Genomic DNA, 19,148 nt, shown 5'->3' with positions numbered 1-19,148 from the left:
ATTTCTTGATGTTAAAGAAAGGAAGCATATTCTTCTCAGTTAATTTTAAGACCCTGAGTGTTGGTCCGGCCGGTATTGAACTCTCGACCTCCCGCACAGAAGTCCGGCGCTCTCCCAACTGAGCTAACCAGGCGGGTTGTTCCACCCTGAGGGACAAACCATTAGTTTCTTACTTTCATCCTCCGATGATCTCTGAAAATTTCATGAGTAGAATGATCTTAGGAAAAGCTATGTATCTACTAGCTTGATACTGTCTTCCAAAGGAATCCCCTTTAGATTTCATACTCTCTTTCACAATGATCTCCCTGAGATTCTGATAAACCCTACCACAACGACCCTTTAAGATTCTGATACGATCCTCCACTGAAAAATCTCTAAGGATTTTGAAGCTTCCTTCCACGAGGATCCACTCACGGTTTTGAAAATTGCTGTCGTTTGATGAAAATTTTTGTCAGAATATGTCACCGATCTTCCCTATGAAGTGTTCAATCGGCGGTCGACATTTTCAGAATGAAAACCTGATGCTTCTCAATATTCTTGACCTACTGCTTTACTTTCCTGTCTCCCTTCTCTTGAAGAGTGGTCCGGCTCTAACTCATGGGGAAGATCTGTGACACATTTACTAAAATTTTCTTCAGACGACAGCAATATACAGTGTAGCATCAACAAGAGTGAGAAAATACGCTTCAAGTGCAACGAGCAACCATTACACGTCAACAGCCCAGAGTGCATTGCGCACGATTCAAGATGGAGGCCGCGGGAAATTCGAAGTGGCTCTAAGACCCTTCTTTGGAAAGCGATAAAAAGTCAGATTACTTGGTAAGGTAATATTTTATGCCAGATCAATTTAGAAGTACATTTGGAACATTTTGAGCGCTATTTGTTAAAAAAGAGTGGAGTTCCCTTAAATGACAATGTCATCCTCTCGAAACTGCATCCATAACACAATAAGATGAAACTGACTAAAATCGATCACGCCTGAGTCTCTCTCGTTTTCCCGCGACTTTGCCAGTGTCCATGTTCTTACTTTGACTTCTCAATGTGATAGTTTCCTTTCATCTGATTGGTTGTTTTAAATACTTTAGTTTTGGCTTTATGACACCCAGTGAAATGTGCGCTAAAACTGTTACTTGCGTTTGTTATATAGGTAAAAGCTAATGCGGCGAACAATAATATGCTCACGCGATCTGGTCTGTGGAAGCTGTATCCTCTGCTGACAGGAGCCAATTCTGTCTTTAGATTTTCCCCTTGCGTGATGACACTAGAGGTACCGGATCTTTCATTCCCTTGCCTTGTTTCACGGTCATCCTCTAAAGACAATAAATCGTTATGGGTCTAAACGTTGACTTATAGAACAGAGAATTTTTCATTTACACTGGAACCTAAATAATCTAAGGGCGGAACATGTTTAAGTAAATTTTTATAATGCTCTTAGTTATGTAGTAATATATGATCTTGTCTTTGGAGAAATTTTGGTCTCAGACAATTGTTGAAAAATACACACAGTTCTAATGGTGGAGGGGTTCGCACTCCCTAAATTCCCCCCCCCTCCCCCACAGAATCCGCCACTCAATATCCTCTTAGCTGGACTCCTTGGGTGCGTTGGTATCAATAACAATAATATCTCAGTCGTCATTCATTGGTTACCTTTCATACCTTTGCTGATACCAGGTGTTGGTGTCGGCGGAGACCTGGGGAAAGGGAAAGCTGTGTTTCCTTCGGGGGGACAGTAATAACCGCTTGGACATGGCTCTGGTAAGAAAATGAAATCGTTAATAAGGCTCATCAATAAGGTCTGTCAAGGTTTCTGTCAAGGTTTCTGTCAAGGTCCTAACCTCCCGGTTAGCTCAATGGATAGAGCGCTGGAGTGTTGTGCGGGAGGTCGAGGGTTCGGGCCCCGGCCGAACCAACACTCAGGGTCTTAAAATAATTGAGAATAATTTGCTGCCTTTCTATAACATCAAGAAATGATTAGATATTCTAGTCTTCTCGGATAGGGACGAATAAATGGAGGTTCCGTCTCCTGCAGGGTTGGGGGTAGGAGACGTTAATTTCCCACACACGAGATTACTGTGTGATGCATGTCCTCCCCTGGGGTGGGATGGGTGGGTTTATTGGGCCCGCAGTAATTGGCGCAAGCTGTTACCGTGTCCCTGCCGGTTGGCGAAGCTATTAAATTAAATTAAATTGAATTAAAAATTAGAATTTGACGCTTCAGGGAAACTCAGATTTCTTCGTTCTCCAAAATTCGTAACAAAACGAGTAACAACCTTCCTGAAAGAAGCAGCTTTTCTCTAAAAGTCAAGTAATTTCATCTCCACCAATGTAAAGTATATTTGAAGATGTATAAGCAACCTCATTTAGAGATCTCAAAAGGTAACCTAAGCGTTCGAAAACTGTCCCTGAATGTGTTTGACAAATCTGTCAGGCATTAATTAGCCGTTAGTCTCATTGCTCTTTTTTCCGTCTTTTGGAGATTTGTTTGTCGTTTATCCATTTTTGACTTGAAAAATTATTGTTTTCCTTGCTATGATTAGAGAAGCGGCTCTGTGAGACCCAAAGGTTGCTACTAAATTGTCTAATTTTTTTACTTTTGAAGTCAATCTTCGCACGAAATGGTTTCGATTCCATGCATCTTTACGTTATGACAAACCTGTTTTAAGGAAAAGATCCTTTGTTGCCTTTATACCATTTTTATATCCATAGCATGTGTACCGTCCCTCGTCATTCTCAGTCACGTTTATTATTTTCAAGGTAAACAGCTTTCTAGGTTTGCAAATGGTGGCCTTATCCCTTATCATTTTGTGACGATCACCATGTGAAATCCTTGTGCCATTCAACAGCCACATATCAGAGTCAACATGCAGTAATTTACACTTGAGTTCAACAGTTCCATTCAGGTAAGCTGTTTGGCGGTTGTCAGCAATCTTAAAGTATTCCACTTCAGGTTTGTTTTTAGGAGCTGTGTGGGATTAAGTAAAAATGGTTTAGTCACCAAACACTACAATAAATGGCTTAGACACTTAACATGACAGTAAATTACGGTGGCTCTCAAGGGCCATCCACCTACAAAAATTTTCATGACTTTATCGCGCGATAAGTTTTGCTGAGTCCATTCATTCAAAAAAATTTGCAATCAACATTATCGTGCGATAGATAAGCTTATCGCGCGATAGAACAGCTTATCACGCGATAGAACTACTTATCGCGCGATAAAACAACTCATCGCGCGATAGAGTGTTCTATCCCGCGATAGAACAACTTATCGCGCGATAGAACAACTTATCGCGCGATACAACAACTTATCGCGCGATAGAACAACTTATCGCGCGATAGAACAACTTATCGCGCGATAGAACAACTTCTCGCGATAGAACTACTTATCGCTCAATAGAGTGTTCTATCGCGCGATAGAACAACTTATCTCGCGATAGAACAACTTATCGCGCGATAGAACAACTTATCGCGCGATAGATCAACTTATCCCGCGATAGATAATATTATCGCGCGATAATTTTATTACTAGCTCCCATAGTCCCACGACCATTAGCCAGTGGTCACATCTATAGCAAGATGGCGGACCAAGTTTCGAAGGTGAGTAATTGTCCACGAAATAAAGACTTTTATTTCTAGATTTTTGAACAAGAGACGGTAATCTTTGGATTAAATTAAATTATATTTCTATGCTATCTTAGTAAGTGGGGTTAAAGATATGAGAGGGACTTTATTGCTCTATATTTGAAAGATTGTTTATGAATATAAGGTGGAGGGATACGTTTTTAAACTATATAAGGTGTATAAGGTGAAAGATTGTTTATGAATATAAGGCGTAGAAAGCATAGAAATATAATTTAATTTAACCCAAAGATTACCGTCTCTTGCTCAAAAATCAAGAACAAAAGTCTTTATTTCTTGGACAATTACACGCGTTCGAAACCTGGTCCGCCATCTTGCTATGGATGTGACCACGTGCTAATGGTCGTGGGGCCATCGGAGCTAGTAATAAAATTATCGCGCGATAAGTTGTTCTATCGCGCGATAAGTTGTTCTATCGCACGATAAGTTGTTCTATCGCGAGATAAGTTGTTCTATCGCGCGATACAGTGTTCTATCGCGCGATAAGTTGTTCTATCGCGCGATAAGTTTATCTATCGCGCGATAATGTTGATTGCAAATTTTTTGAATGAATAGGCTTAGCAAAACTTATCGCGCGATAAATTCATGAAAATTTTTGTAGGTGGATGGCCCTTGAGAGCCACCGTAGTAAATGGAGTGAATGGCACCGAATACTATAGTTTATGGTCTAGACACAAAATATTACCACGTGCCCTAACTTCTTTATCACTACTGTATGAGGTCGAAAATGACAGGAAGATTTATCAGCCATTTTGGACTTTGGACAGAAGAGAACCGCGTGTAAGTATCTTTCGGAGTGGACGTGTGTGTCAAGTTACCTTCCTCGGTCTCACAGAAGAGGTACGAATATTCAGAGGTCTAATGAAGGGGAGGAGTCGGCCCTCCCCGGACCCTCCCCCTGGATCCGCTTCTGATCTGTTCCTGTCCGCTATTTATTTTGATAGGAATCAGTTATTAACTATACTCAGGGAGGGGAGGGAGAGGATAATTTTTGGGAGGGATCACGAAGTTTAAGGGGGAACGGAGGGAAAATCAGTCGTCGCCATCGCGGTATATATGGGGGGGGGAGTTATATCAAAAATTGATCTCCAATAAGGGGGGTGAGGGATAATGAGGATACAGTGGGGGTAACAAGGTAATTTGGTAACATTAACCAAGTTGAAATTGCAAATTGGTCACCGCAAAGAGTTAAAAAGCTGACGTTTCGAGCGTTAGCCCTTCGTCAGAGCGAATGATGAAGGGCTAACGCTCGAAACGTCAGCTTTTTAACTCTTTGCGGTGGCCAATTTACAATTTCAACTTAAGTCTTTTAATGAGCCGCGGATTTCGCTAAACAGAGGTAAGAACAACAGGATCAAACACAATACCCTTGATATGAAGATAGCATGTCTTATTGACAGTTCCAAACTTGTTAGTGGCTGCACATGTGTATTTTCCTTCATCGCGTGAGCTGGCGTATCTAATTTTCAGCGTTTGACCACAGGACCGTTTGTCAATCGTCACGAAGCTTTCCTTTAGCTCGCTGAGAGATATTCCATTATGAAACCACGTGATATTAGCAAAGGTGCCGGAGATAACCTCACATTCAATTTGCACATGCGCATCTAAGTGTACGCTTTGCAATGGTCTCAGACAAGTCACCTGAGGCTTACCGTCTATATAGAAAAAGAAAACTATATGTATGAAACGTTGACACCTACAAAAACATGAAGCATAGACCCTGAGACCGAACAGTTTTTGGGTAGTGTCCGTCTATCTACATAATCAGTAATTGACTTCCCTCTTTTCTTTCAGTTAAACCTTTCTAATGGTAATGGCTTTCCGGCTTTCTCTGAACTCGAACGTCTTGCTTTTTTGTTTTTTTGTTTGTTTTTTCATTTTTTTAACCGACCGACCCTCTTACACACAAGGGAAGGCTATAGGTAAGGAAATGTTCTATGGCGGTTCCCTTCACCAGACATCATAAGACCACGTCTCCAGCGCGAGAGTCACTGCGGAAACCAAGTTGATTTAGCACTGTAGTATCGAGATTTTTTCGTTGTAGCTTTCGTTGGCCTTTGATTGGACAATCAGGTTACTTCAAGTTTCTGAGAAACCACGCAATTGAAATCACGATGTTTATTAAGTTCATTGACATTGACACCAAAGAATTGTATTGCATTAAAAGTGGCAACTAAACTTACTTAATTCCCAAGGATTTTTTGCAGTGGTCGTAAAATGCTAAACAAAAACGTAAGATCTAACCGTAAATTGTGGAAAATGAGCGCGTGTGAGCAGTGTTGAGGTTCAAAGTCGGTCATGAGGCACGGACCTCGCTGCGCGCGGTTCGTACGTTATGACCTCGAGCCAAATACTGAGTCAATACGTACATAAACTTTCACTTCTAATCAGATCAAGATCAGGCCTATTTAATTATTTCTGCTAAACAATTACGTGCCACTAGAGACGCCATTGTGAAATTCTTTTGAGATGTTGGTCATATTTCGTGGTGTCACGGCAAGAGCTGAAAAAAATCATATCTTTGAATCTACTGGGTACAACACGATGATTCAAACGGTAAAATGCTCAACTTCGAAATAACATCTTCTCTGTATTTACATGATGCGCCGATGACACAATATGAGATATTTCTATAAGGAAAAGGTTTGTTATCTCAGGCACCATCCTGTTTATTGTTTGCTGTAGTTCTCCAAAACAAGGAATAAGAAGCACCAAGAAATATGGGGTCAGAATTGGATCAAGATCGGAATTCTAATGTTACCCTTACTCGCTAATTCCTCTCGACAGCCTATGTGGCTTCGCCTCCTTGTCACAAAAATGGCGGGTTTTCTGTGAGGTTTTCTGTTCTCGAACCACATAAATTTTGATGATTTCATGATGTTGTACTTCCGAGGACGGTTCGAAAATGCACAGAGTTTGAAAACGCACGTGCTGAGCTGTTGTTCTGCCCATGGGATCTTTGGTTTTGCCATCGCCGTCGGAGTTTACTTGAGGTCCCTATTTCATATCACATTATCGATGATTTTAATGAAATGTGACTAGTTTTGGATTTAATTAAAGAAAAATCTAAACGACTGTTTTGGCGTTTCTGGTTTGGTTTTTTTATAATTGAGTTGATCATGAAACTTACCTCCTCTTTGATTGATATCATGTTTTATACCAAAGGGTCCACAGGTAAACTGTGGATATGCTGAAAAGAAAGCAAACAAAGAAGACATTCAAGTTGTGTCGATAAGACTTATAAAAGTAATTTGGATATATCAACAAAGTTGAAATGGTAAATTGGCCACCGTAACGATTACAAAAGCTGACGTTTCGAGCGTTAGCCCTTCGTCGGAGCGAATAGAACGCTCGAAACGTCAGCTTTTGTAATTGTTACGGTAGCCAATTTACCATTTCAACTTTGTTGATATATCCAAATTATTTCGTTACCCCCACCGACGCAGCCCCAAACAGTTTCTTTCGAAACTATCAGCACTTATAAAAGTAAGGCACGAATATTTTTTCGCCCCCAACTTTTCTCCTTCGCCAACTCTGGTCACCTTGAAAAATATTGGCATTCATTTTAGATCTGTTTATCAACAATTCGTTTGACAGTCAGCTCTCTCCAATAGGTTTTTATTAAATCCTTACAGTTAAGTATGTTGAGATTCCAGTGAAATAAACTATCCCAAGGTAGTTGGAATCTTAATGTTTAATAGAACGAAGAACTTACAGTGCAAGCGAATCCTAGCACGAGGTAAAACTAACGTGATTGGCTAACAAGAGTCACATGACAACAAGCGCTTGCGTGACAATAACGTTACACCTTTCCTTCTTTTTTTTTTTTTTTTTTTTTTTAAGAAACAACTGGAACTATAGAGAAAATGAAACGATGAACGGTTCCAATAAAAATATTCGCACAGGTGTACACGGAAATAATCTGAGAAACACAATGATAATGTTCGTCACAAACTCGGCCGAACAGTAAACAAAAAAAAGAAATAAATGTAAAGATCTAAGTCTGAACAAAGTCTTATTAGTAGTCAGGGGGACGAATAGAGCGTCCGCTGCGTGTGACCACATTGCTCTTTTGGCACTCAGTCAATGGGGCTGGACGGGTAGCTGATGATCTTGGCCCTGGTTGGTTTCTGGTCAGTGTTGTTGGGTGTCCTGTGCTGTTTTCTCCTGATAAGGTTTCTGTGCTGGCTTTGGTTGGTGGACTGTTCAGAATTGGAGTTGGAATTTCAATGTCCCCATCCTTGGGCATGAACGGTTCCTTGGACTGCCGAAGATGTCTCCGGTTTCTTCGGAACAACCTGCCATCTTCTGTTCTAATAGCGTAGGATCTGACATCTACTTGTTGCTCAACTTGTGCCTTTGTCCATCTCTGCTTTCCGTCAGAGGCTTGTGGTTTCATGCGCACAACATCACCTTTGATGAGGCTGGAAAGTTCTTTGACATTTTGATTGTAATAGCGTGTCTGAACTTCTTTCCTCTGTAACTTCCTCTCTCTAACATCTGTGACTAACTGGGGTTTTAAGAGTTTCTTCGAGGTCGGCAGCAGTGTTCTTGTGCGCCTGCTGAACAATCGTTGTGCTGGTGAACTCTTCATACCTTCTGTTGGTGTATTTCGCCAATCAAGCAATACAAGCTGAAAATCCGAGTTTGTACTAGCAGATTTCTTCATCAGGCTTTTTGCTGTTTTAACTGCATTTTCCACTTTGCCGTTGCTCTGCGGATACTCCGGCGAACTGGTGACGTGTTCAAACTCGTACATTGCTGCAAAGGCTGAGAACTCATTTGAAGAAAAGGGTGGACCATTATCACTGTGGAATGTATCTGGAATTCCATGGGTGGCAAAACGTTTCTTAAGCTTTCCAATCACTGTGGCACCTGTCTTTGACTTGCGTAGCTCATCAATCTCAAAATAATCGGAGAGGTAGTCGACGGTACACAGGTAGTCTTGATTATTAAATGTGAAGATGTCACAACCAATCTTTTCCCAAGGATGCTGTGGGATTTCATAGCAAATAAGAGGCTCTTTCTGTTGGGCAGACTGGAAGGTGTTGCAGGTTTCACATTTTCAGATAAATTCTGTCACTTCTCTGTTCATGTTGGGCCAATACACCACTTCACGGGCTCTTCTTAAACAACCTTGAATACCGATGTGGGATCGGTGGAGCTTTTCCTTGATCTTGGGTCTTAGACTTTTCGGGATGACGCATTTGGGACCCTTGAAAATGATGTCATCTTGTGTCGCCAACTCGTCCTTGACTTTAAAGTACTCATGCAGTTCAGGAGGTAGTTCCTTTCTTTGGCTAGGCCAACCATTTAGAATCGTTGCTTTAAGAGTCTGCAAGACAGGATCTTTGGCAGTTTCTTCGCGGATTTCTTGGATCTGTGGCTCAGATATTGATAGGAAATTTACAGAATGGATCCTCTCCACTTCTTGATCTGCCTTTCCTGGGTGGTGTTCCTGGGGCAAGTACGCTCTAGAAAGTGTATCGGCAAGATACATCTCAGGGCCACGTCTGTACTTGATTTCCACATCATACTGCGTTAATCTCATCATAAGACGCTGTAGACGTTTTGGAGCTGCAGCCAGAGGTTTCTTGGCAATTATCTCTAAAGGCTTGTGGTCTGTCCACAGGGTAACCTTTCTGCCGTATACATATTGGTGATTATGCTCCATGCCAAAGACTTGTGCAAGTAGCTCCTTCTCGATTTGTGAGTAGTTTTTGCTCAGCTTTCGCGAGAGATCTGCTCGCATAGGTTACAGGCTGACCTTCTTGCATAAGGGCGAAGCCAATTCCTTTCTCTGAGGCATCTCCTTCACCCTCAACTGGCTTATTTGGATTGAAAAATTTTAACACTGGAGCAGTGGACACAGCTTTCTTGATCTTTGTAAAGGCCTCTTCTTGCTCCTGAGACCACTTCCAAAGAGCACCTTTATGTGTAAGTCTGCGGAGGGGCTCAGACATATCGGACAGGTCTTCTAAAAACCTTGAGAGGTACTTCACTGTGTTAACAAAACGCTGTACCGCTTGAACATCTTCCGGTTTGGGCATGTTGCAGATAGCTTCTACTTTCTGTGGGTCAGGCTTCAATCCTTCGCTAGTCAATAAGTGACCGATAAATGGAACTTGGGAGCACTTGAACATGAACTTGTCCCTGTTGAGCTTAATGTTCCTTTCTTGGCATCTTTCTAAAAGACCTCTTAAGTTCTTATCATGGTCCTGAGTTGCTGCTGAGAGGGTAGGACCCTTTCCTGTTATAAGCAGGTTATCGAAGATTCTGTGTACACCGGGTAGCCCTTCTAAGTTTTGGTCAAGCTTTTGCTGAAACAGCTCGGGAGCGGGTGAAATTCCAAAGGGCATACGCTTCCAACAGTAGCGTCCCCACGGTGTCTGGAAGGTGGTCAATAAGGATGACTCGTCATCAAGCTCAATGTGTAGGAAACCATCTTTAAGGTCGGCTTTGCTGAAAACTTTGACGTCGGATAGCTCAGGAAGGACGTCTTCTATTACGGGTAAAGGATAGTGCGATCGCTTCAGCGCCTTATTCAAGTGGACTGGGTCGATACAAACCCTCAACTTGCCATTCGGCTTTTCCACCACTACGAGGCTTGACACCCATTCAGTTGGCTCCTTTACTTTCCGGATCATTTGTAGTCTCTCTAACCGGTCTAATTCAGACTTCAAGTTATCTTTGAGTGCAAACGGGACTCGACGGGGTGGATTAATCACTGGTGTGACTGCTGCGTCAATTTCGAGGTGCAGTTTTCCTTGCATACAGCCTTGTCCTTTAAACACATTTCCAAACTCTTCTGCTACTTGATTCAGGGTAAGACTTTGAGCGTCGGTGGTAACTTGCTGAATGTTTTCTTGGTGAACTGTTACCAGATTCATTTGCTGAGAAGCACGAGATCCAATCAACGGTGTATAATTGCCTTTCACAACAACAAATTCGACATTGTACTTCTTGCTGTTCTTTGGGTTACGCATGCTCACTCTACATGTTCCTAAGACAGGCAAAGTAGACTTGCTATACATCTTCAAAGTACGGTCAGTCTCAGTAATGAGTGTTCCTGAGGGCACAAATTTTTGAGGTAAAACATTACATGAGGCACCCGTGTCGATTTGCATTTGAATATTTGCTCCTGCAATTTCCATTGTCGCAAAGATTTTCTTCTCAGGAAAATTGTCTTCATCGACTGCATGTACATTTCCTTCATGTGAATCAAAGGATACTGACAGCAATTCTTCTTCGGAGGAATCTTCAGAGGTGACCATGTTAACATCACTCCGTTTTCGGCTGTTTTTACTAGAAACACTCCTGCACATTTCAGCAAAATGATTGGGTTTATTGCATGCACTACACAGCTTTCCAAATGCAGGACATTTCGTGCGTTGCTTGGCGTGACTTCTTCCGCAGTGTTTACAACGTTTTAACCAATCTTCTTTGGGTTCGGGTAAGGGCTGTTTTTGCTTCTCACCGGCGCTGCGTCGTTTGGGTGGCGCTTTCGACCTTTTCCGCTTGTCTACTGCATTGACAATATCAGCTGGTGTGCCTGTGCTCGGTGACTGCCCGCTGATAACCTTGAGGTGAGCACTGGTGGCTTCGGCTGATCGACAGATATCCAAACACTTTTCAAGCGATAATTTAGGCTCTTGCAACAACTTTCGACGAACACTATTGTCGGTGATTCCACAAACGAGGCGGTCGCGAATCATCTCAGCTTTTAACTCGCCAAAATCGCACGTTGCCGCTAACGCTCGCAGTGCCGCAGCGTAAACATCGATCGATTCGTGAGACTCTTGTTTGCGATTGTTGAACTTGTAACGGTCGTAGATAACATTTGTCTGACCAATACAATGGGACTTCCATAGATTCAGAACGACATTTATGTCTTGTTTGTCCTCATCTGAGCAAAAGGGCAGGCCATTGTGTACTTCGAGCGCGTCGGGACCTATGCAGGTGATGAAACTCGCTACACGGAATCTACTTTCCCTTTCGTTTAGCTTTGTGACGGTTTCGTAGGCGTCCCAAACTTGTTTCCATTTCTTCCAGTTCTCGGTGAGATTGCCTTTTAATTCCAGCCGTCCTGGTGGAGGTACGTTAGTAGTAAAAGTCAGAGAAGCGATCTGCTGTGTTGAGCCAGTGGCGTCCGATTCATCAGGCGGTGGAGGCATTTCCAAAAATTCTTCGCGTTACAGGTCGCTCGTGAAGGTTTTAGGAGTTCGAAGACAATTTAAAAGAAGACTCCTGACACCATGTTGAGATTCCAGTGAAATAAACTATCCCAAGGTAGTTGGAATCTTAATGTTTAATAGAACGAAGAACTTACAGTGCAAGCGAATCCTAGCACGAGGTAAGACTAACGTGATTGGCTAACAAGAGTCACATGACAACAAGCGATTGCGTGACAATAACGTTACAAAGTAGTGTTTCTTTTACGTTAGCAATCTATTATTCTTAAGTTGCCCTCTACTAACGCTTCAATGGCTCGAACCGCAATATCAATGACGCATGGTTTAACACAATTTGCTTTCCGAGTCTTGTCTAAGCGAGCTCCGAATTTTAACAGTCCATACCGACTAAACTATGATTTTTCTAGTTCTGTTGCAAACAAAGGAAATCACATTCTAGATCGACTACATAATCAATTATGTACAATGAATATATGAAGTTCATATATTTATGTATCTGATTTATCAACACGGGTTTATTAGGAATCAACTTAACGGCCTGCTCCCAGTTGGCTTGTTACCTCAATTGGTAGAGTGCTGCACTAGTATCGCAGAGGTCAGTGGTTCGAATCCCGTACAGGCCTGATTTTTTTCAGGTCTGATTTTCGCTACTGCATAAATAGCGCTTTCTATTGCGAGGATCGTGCATCATACGTATAATCAATTATATTCAATCCGTTCCTTCAGTGAGTTGCCAAACAGAAGAACGTCGTTAATGAGGTCGTAAGCTGCGTTTGCTTACGTTTTACAACGATGGTAGCTTTTCTTAAGTTCTTTCTTGCGTCATTTAAAATCAGTTTGATCTACTCAGACCGTCTTGTGTGGTTTTGTTACGGTAGTAAAGACTGCGCTTAAAAAAGGTCCTTCAGTGTTCGAGAATCTGATATACTTATGAGTTGATGACATGAGTAAGATTTATTTTCCCATACTCACCATCTATGGCTTCTTTTAACGAGAAAACGAGAATCCAAAACAGCAGTTTATGTCCTGAAGTCATGTTCTTGGTTCTTTCATCGACTAAACGTCTCCAGTCTAAGTAATTAACTGATCGTTTTACTGATCGAAGCAGCGTCTTACGGAAATGCGTTTCTGAGAAAAGCAGGAGGTTTTGAAATAAGTTTGCAATCCAATAGCGTTGAAGCAGTATATCTAGCCGTCAATCAACAGTAATCCGATAGAATAATCAATAAATTAAAGATGAGAAGCCATGCAAGGAAAATTCACTAAGATAAACATGGGCATGCTACGCGTGCAAGAGTTGTTTTTTTCGGATGAGTGGGTTGAGATGGGACATTTGTAGTACCAAAATTTATTAATTTCGTAAGAGAAAAATAGCATGAACTTTTAAAGTTTCCGACAAAAATACGGTTCGAGAGAGTAAAGCAGACTCTTCCAATTTCTATGAAATAAACTCAGACACAGGTATTTTATGGTCTGTTGTCAGAAATAAACTGTTGACAGAATTAAAGTGCAGTTGTGCCACACTTACTGTGGTCTCCTTCCCAGCAGTTGTTTGGTCTCGTCACGCAACGCGCTCTCTCCGCCATCCTCATGGCGTGACGAGACCAAACAGCGAATGCGAATGAGACTTCTCTAGCTTGCGTGTGAGCCCTCATTACTGCACGTGCGTTTTTAATTTTGCGGTGGGAAGCAAATCACAACTCCATTTTATGTCTAGGAGACCTTAACCAAAGATGTCTCGCGGTCTCCATTTCTGAAATAAGTGAAAATACATTGAGCAAAGAGAAAAGAATCGTATTCCAAAGGCTTTCACATACATACATACATACATACATACATACATACATACATACATCCATACATACATATATACATATGTTAATTGACCACTCCCCATAAGGGCTTTTCAAGGCCAACACCCACCCATCGCACCCAGGGGAGGACATCCACCACACAGTGATCTGTGCGTGGGAAATTAACGTCTCCTACCCCTAACCCCGCAGGAGACGGGACTTACGGCTCATTCGTCCTTATCCGAGAAGACTAGAATATCTATCCATTTCTTGATTATAGAAAGGTTGCAAATTCTCCTCACTTATTTTAAGACCGTGAGTATTGGTCCGGCCGGGGCTCGAACCCTCGACCTCCCGCACAACACTTACCGGCGCTCTAACCAAGAGACCATTTTACAGTTGTATACTTATTTGCCAAGCCTTTGATTTGAAGTGAGGCTGAGGGTGACATTGTTGTGATAGAGACCAGTATCTAGTTAGCATGATAACCAAGAAATTTGCATTTCAAAAGCAGCAACATCTGTATCATAACAAGGTTACCCTTAGCCTCACTCCTGTTCAAAGGCTTGGCCACCAAGCCCACAACTGTGAAAAGGACTATTGAGCTAACCGGGAGGCGGTCACCTGAGCATTACAACGGGAGGGGAAGGAGGGAGGGGGGGGTGTTGCCTATCTGGACATCTGGACTTTGCACCCAGCGTGTGGAATGCGTGATAAAATTTAAAATGCAGGTTGTTTTCAAGGAAATGACGCGTGACGGGGTGAAGCACAAAGCTTATTGATTAGTAGAAAATTTCAAAGCATGTGAAAGTTGCATGGGAAATTTACTAACAATAACATTTAGTTTCACATGAAATTTTTCTTAGTGGGTTGTTATTATGTCGTAACAATTGGGCTGTTTATTGGAAAAAGACAACGGTATCGATCAGATATATGTTATGCAAATGCTTTGCGCAAATTTTGCCAGAGTCAGCAAAACTAGCCCTTCCGAAACAAACGCTTCAGTGATAACTTCGTGTTAGGCCTTTTCCTGACGGTGTGTGCGTTGTAAGTGAAGGAGCAGTACACAAGACACGCTTTAACTTTTCAATGGTAGAAAAAATCTCTGCTGACTTTTGTAAACCCAACAGATTATAGCGACTAGGTTCACACGAAGGAAATAAATTAGTTCAGTGGATAGATCACAATTTTTTGTTAATGTCATCCTAAGTGTGCATCAATGTTGGGTTGATTCCATTGCAACACTTTAGGAGAGCATAATTCCATTATATGATTAACATGGGGGACAGTACTCTGACTCTCTGATTGGTGCAAACATACCCCAATTTTTTTATTTTATTGGCAGAAGATACACACCCTAATGCGGCGATCTGATCGGTACGAGATACACTGACCCAAATGCGACGATCTAATTTGTGCGCACGACTGATACCCGGCTCGATTCGCTAACACATAATTATTCTTTTATTTAAAAAATTAACTCAAAATAACTCAAAAACCCTTAACTTTTCTTTCCAGTCCCTGCCCCTAACCCCCTCGTGCGACTGGTCTCTAAGTTGTTAAAACTGAACTTTTCAAAAAATTGCAGCTTTTCAAAAACTTGCAAAAACTTTTCAAACACTTGCAGCTTTTCAGTATTACCTGTTCAAATCAAACAGCTTTTCAGCATTACCTGCTCTTTTAATGATATAAATATCTATTACAGAACTATGGAGAAAGACAAAAATTACATCATAAACATACAACATCATTATGAAGTTATAACCATGCAATTTCATTCACAACACGATATATAAGTAAGGTGTTTCCCCTCTAATGTATGTTTTGATCAGCCTTCTTGTTAATCCTACCTTACATCTCTGAATTCATACAGCTTTGCGGTTTATTTTCAATTGACTGAACTCATAATTGTACACAATAAGTGTGAAAGCTGCTTAAATATTTACAACCCATTTTGCTTGTCTTTTAACAGTTGAACTCTCCAGTCTTGACAAAGCTTGATAATGATAAAGCAGTTTCTTGTTTGAGTAAAACGTTTGAAGCTTTCTGAGTGCTTCTTTCAAATAGTGAACTCTTACTTGACGTTTCATTTGCAATTTTCAGTTGAGTATGGAAAGAAATCCGGGATTGCACTGATTTCAATTGATAAAATCCAAAGTTATCACAATAGTATTTTAAATTAGTCTCCCTTGCAGACCTTTCCGGCGTAGTCACGCAAGCAAAAACTCCCCCACCAACGGCCGTTTACATTCGAACAACATTTCTTTCTCATTGTAATGTGTTATCCAATCAAAATGAAGTTATCGTCTGACAAACAACCAATAAACACGCGATATTTTTATTCCCGCGAATTCACAGGAAGCGCGTTAGCGTTAGTTTCTAAAGATGGAATGCGATGTCATCGAAACTCCAAAGAAAATATCGGATAATGATCGCTGTTTTGTTTGCCCAAATACTGTGGGCAAATTTATAAAAACATCTCTTCTCTCTTCTATAATTACTGTTATGGCTTCTCTCTGATGCGAATTCAAGCTCTCAATACCAAAAGTATCTCGCACTGAGTCGAAAACGTCTTCATTTTGTCAGTTTCAACGCTCGGATAATACGAACTCTGTGATTGGTTTGATTATTGAGGCGCGAACGCTTTCCAGAATATGGTAAGTAAATGCTGATTGGCCAATTTCCGGAAAGGAATGTTGTTCGAATGTGAGCAGCCGTTGGTGGGGGAGTTTTCGCTTGCGTGATGACGCCGGAAAGGTCTGCAAGGGAGACTTATTTTATATCATTGTATTGAAGTTTCCCCGAAAAGGAAAACCAGACAGTCAACCAACATATTCTTGCTGCTGTCTGAACTACAGACACTGAAACAGCAATGACTGCGATCAGAGGTAAATAAATATTTACTATTTTGCTTCAGTGAAATTTTAAACCACACCATTTTTAGTGATTAAGCTACCATAAAATTGCAAAAATAATTCCCTCCATATGTTATTCTTTTCAAATATAAGCCCCCAAATTCAAAACAAAAAACATCCTCCCATAATGTAAGCTCCTTCAAATATAAGCCACCAGTTAGTTAATGCCTCAATATTATCATTTGCACATTGAAGAGTTTTGCACTCAAATTTCCCTCAGGTAATAAGTCCCTCCAAATATAAGCCCATTAAAACAGTCTTTTGAAAAATGGAAGGCCTGGGGCTTATTACCATATTCTACAGTATTATATTATAACAGCAAGAACAGCTAACACTGCCTATTTGCTTGTTTCAGCTGCTATGAGAGCACATTTCAAAACAAGTGAGGCAGCACTGAAGAATAAAAGAAAGATCATTTCCGACGAAATCCTCACAGCCCAAAGAGTTCATAGCTGTATAAATACGGTAACTTAATATTTAATGATTTTGAACTCAAATCCATTTCCCTAGCATTGCCTTTATTTTTCCAGTCAGACTGCTTTTTTCTATTTTGAAAGAGGGTTATTTTGAAGTCCCTGCTATTCAAAACTGAGTTTTGTTTCCATGGCCAAAAATTAGTCCCTTTTATTTCAATCTCAATTGGTAGAGTTGAAAGTTAAACATGATCAGGTCTTTAGACCTGTCAGAACTCAGCTGCAATACCACAATTTGGCTTGAAGTCATGATATCTTTTACTGTAAACCTTTGTCCTTGGCTGAACTTGGGTGTCCTCTTTCACTATGTTATTTGCACATCAATTCTTGTTAATCAACGCTCACCTCAGGTTATTATGAACCACTACCATTTCAAACTATTTTACCTTTACCCCAGAGCGTTTGAAATAGTGGATTCAACTTTAATTGGTTTATTTGCAGACTTTTGATATTAAATTTTGTTTACGATGTATTAATTATTTGAGAGTGGTAACGTTTTCTTTGACTTTCCTTTTGAACAGAAAAAGAAGCGACGAGTCAAAGCACTCACTTCATCGACCATTTGTGTGACGTTTTTTAGTTATTCCCATGTTCTTCAATTTCCATGTCTTTTCAGAATCTAAGATACGGCTTTTGCTTCCTTCTTTGTTAAGTAAAAATAAGAAGAGGCTTCGTTTATTTAAAGCCATGTGATTGGAAACATCATAAAGGTTTAAATACAGTTAGTTTTCATTTGTATTCATATTGTGGTGATGTATTCGTTTAACATGTTAATTTTCACAAAACATTTACTGTACACCTAAAGCGCTGATAAATTTTAATTCTTTCTTAAATTTGTTAAGCAGAAGAGATTCACAGGAAAATCAGCCTTCGCCATCTTTACGATGGTCCTAAACGTGGTGCAAACGTAAAATTTACTTAAGAGCAAAAAGTAATCAGAGTCGAGCAAATGTGAAATTTTACCTCACATTGGATTCCTAGTGTTTGTGATGCGAACGTACGTTTTCACCTCACATTTAATGCTGATACAAAATCTTTACAAATGTGTTCTTGTACGTTGCATTTGCCACCAGGTGCAAACAATAAGTTAAAGCCGTCTTTCGTCTTTGCATTGCTGGTGAATACCAAGCAAATATGACATTTGCTTTCAGAGCAAAGAAAGCAAAGTCATGCAGTTGTAGATAATTGCCCCATATTTGCTACCCTACCAGTGATTCATTTTGCCCTGCGTTTTGCGTATTTTACGCATTACATTCATTAAATACCCATTGGTTTCTGTGGAGCGCGTCCGAGTACGCATAATTAAAAATCTCAGTTTCCAGTTTCTATTTTTATCGCGAATTCGGTTGTCTATTTCCTCTCTCGCAATAATAGGGAACTAGGGACTTTAAGCAAACCACGACGGCTACGGCAACGATAACGTGGAAAATCAATAGATCTAATTGGCAGAACAATAGTCTAAAACAATAGTTTTAAAACGTTGTACATTTCTTAGCCGTCCTTTGCAAAACAACAACGTGAAATCACCAAAATTTGCGTCGTCTGCGAAGTAAAACCGCGGCGGCAAATTACTTTAAATTATTAATTATTTTTTCTCCTTCTTCTTTTACCAATTTACATCAACTGTCACCTTACTATTAAAGTCGAATAAATAAATATAAAATAAATAAAACTGTCAGAAAATTTGCACAGATATGATAATGAGAGACTTATCACCGCCGCAGTGCAATCGAGTCAGTCAACGTTTCCTTCCATGTCTTGATCAAGAAAAAAATCAAAACAAAGTTCGAAATAAAAGATTCAATGAAATCATAATGTTATAATTCCACCTTTCAAACTACTAATCCACACGCAAAGCGCAACTCGTAACTGGAATGAAACTCCCCATGGTCAATATGTAATCTGGATTGCTTCAGGTTCTTCAGAAAAAAGAACGGCGATTTCATCACGATTATTTTCCACAATATTTTGTCCTAGATATCTTTTATAAGCTTAAAGAAAGATAAATATAACGCAATATTCCGGTGATTTACACGACAGGAATTCAAAGGTCTCGGTTCTTATTTCCCCCTGAGGTGGCCGGCTCATCAGGAAGAAGAAGGAGATCGTTCGGTCCAATAACCTTAGTCTGTGGAGTTT

General features: G+C 40.6%; 1 protein-coding gene across 4 annotated transcripts; it reads right to left on the bottom strand.

The window, feature by feature from the left end:
* Positions 1-812: 812 nt before the first annotated feature.
* Positions 813-12,994, bottom strand: LOC111336527 (vascular endothelial growth factor receptor 1-like). 4 transcript variants are annotated; one of them, XM_088745282.1, is made up of 6 exons: positions 12,801-12,988; positions 6,767-6,826; positions 5,004-5,291; positions 2,654-2,962; positions 1,648-1,752; positions 813-1,310 (listed from the first exon to the last, which is right to left on the bottom strand). In XM_088745282.1, exons 1-6 carry the CDS (start codon positions 12,862-12,864, stop codon positions 1,024-1,026), a joined length of 1,113 nt encoding a protein of 370 aa, XP_088601408.1. In that variant the 5' UTR covers positions 12,865-12,988; the 3' UTR covers positions 813-1,023. The 4 variants fall into 4 exon arrangements, with proteins under 4 accessions (XP_088601408.1, XP_088601406.1, XP_088601407.1 ...); XM_088745280.1 differs by lacking the exon at positions 12,801-12,988 and adding an exon at positions 6,404-6,633 and having other exon boundaries at positions 6,767-6,812; XM_088745281.1 differs by lacking the exon at positions 12,801-12,988 and adding an exon at positions 6,404-6,633 and having other exon boundaries at positions 1,657-1,752; positions 6,767-6,804.
* Between the last annotated feature and the right edge of the window lie 6,154 nt (positions 12,995-19,148).

The sequence above is a fragment of the Stylophora pistillata genome, chromosome 14, assembly GCF_964205215.1.
Source record: "Stylophora pistillata chromosome 14, jaStyPist1.2, whole genome shotgun sequence".
Taxonomy (NCBI): Eukaryota; Metazoa; Cnidaria; class Anthozoa; order Scleractinia; family Pocilloporidae; genus Stylophora; species Stylophora pistillata.
Note: the sequence above shows the minus strand (reverse complement) of the source record. Positions and strands in the feature narration are given on the sequence as shown.

What these genes read in the sequence shown, in the direction of transcription:
- LOC111336527 (XM_088745280.1), bottom strand. Translation starts at nt 6,608, where the DNA reads ATGGCAAAACCAAAGATCCCATGGGCAGAACAACAGCTCAGCACGTGC. An exon ending in ATGCTATCTTCATATCAAGG is followed by an intron (nt 2,963 to 5,003) that starts GTATTGTGTTTG and finishes AATCCCACACAG; the next exon opens with CTCCTAAAAACAAACCTGAA. An exon ending in GGATCTTTTCCTTAAAACAG is followed by an intron (nt 1,753 to 2,653) that starts GTTTGTCATAAC and finishes TTTTCTTACCAG; the next exon opens with AGCCATGTCCAAGCGGTTAT.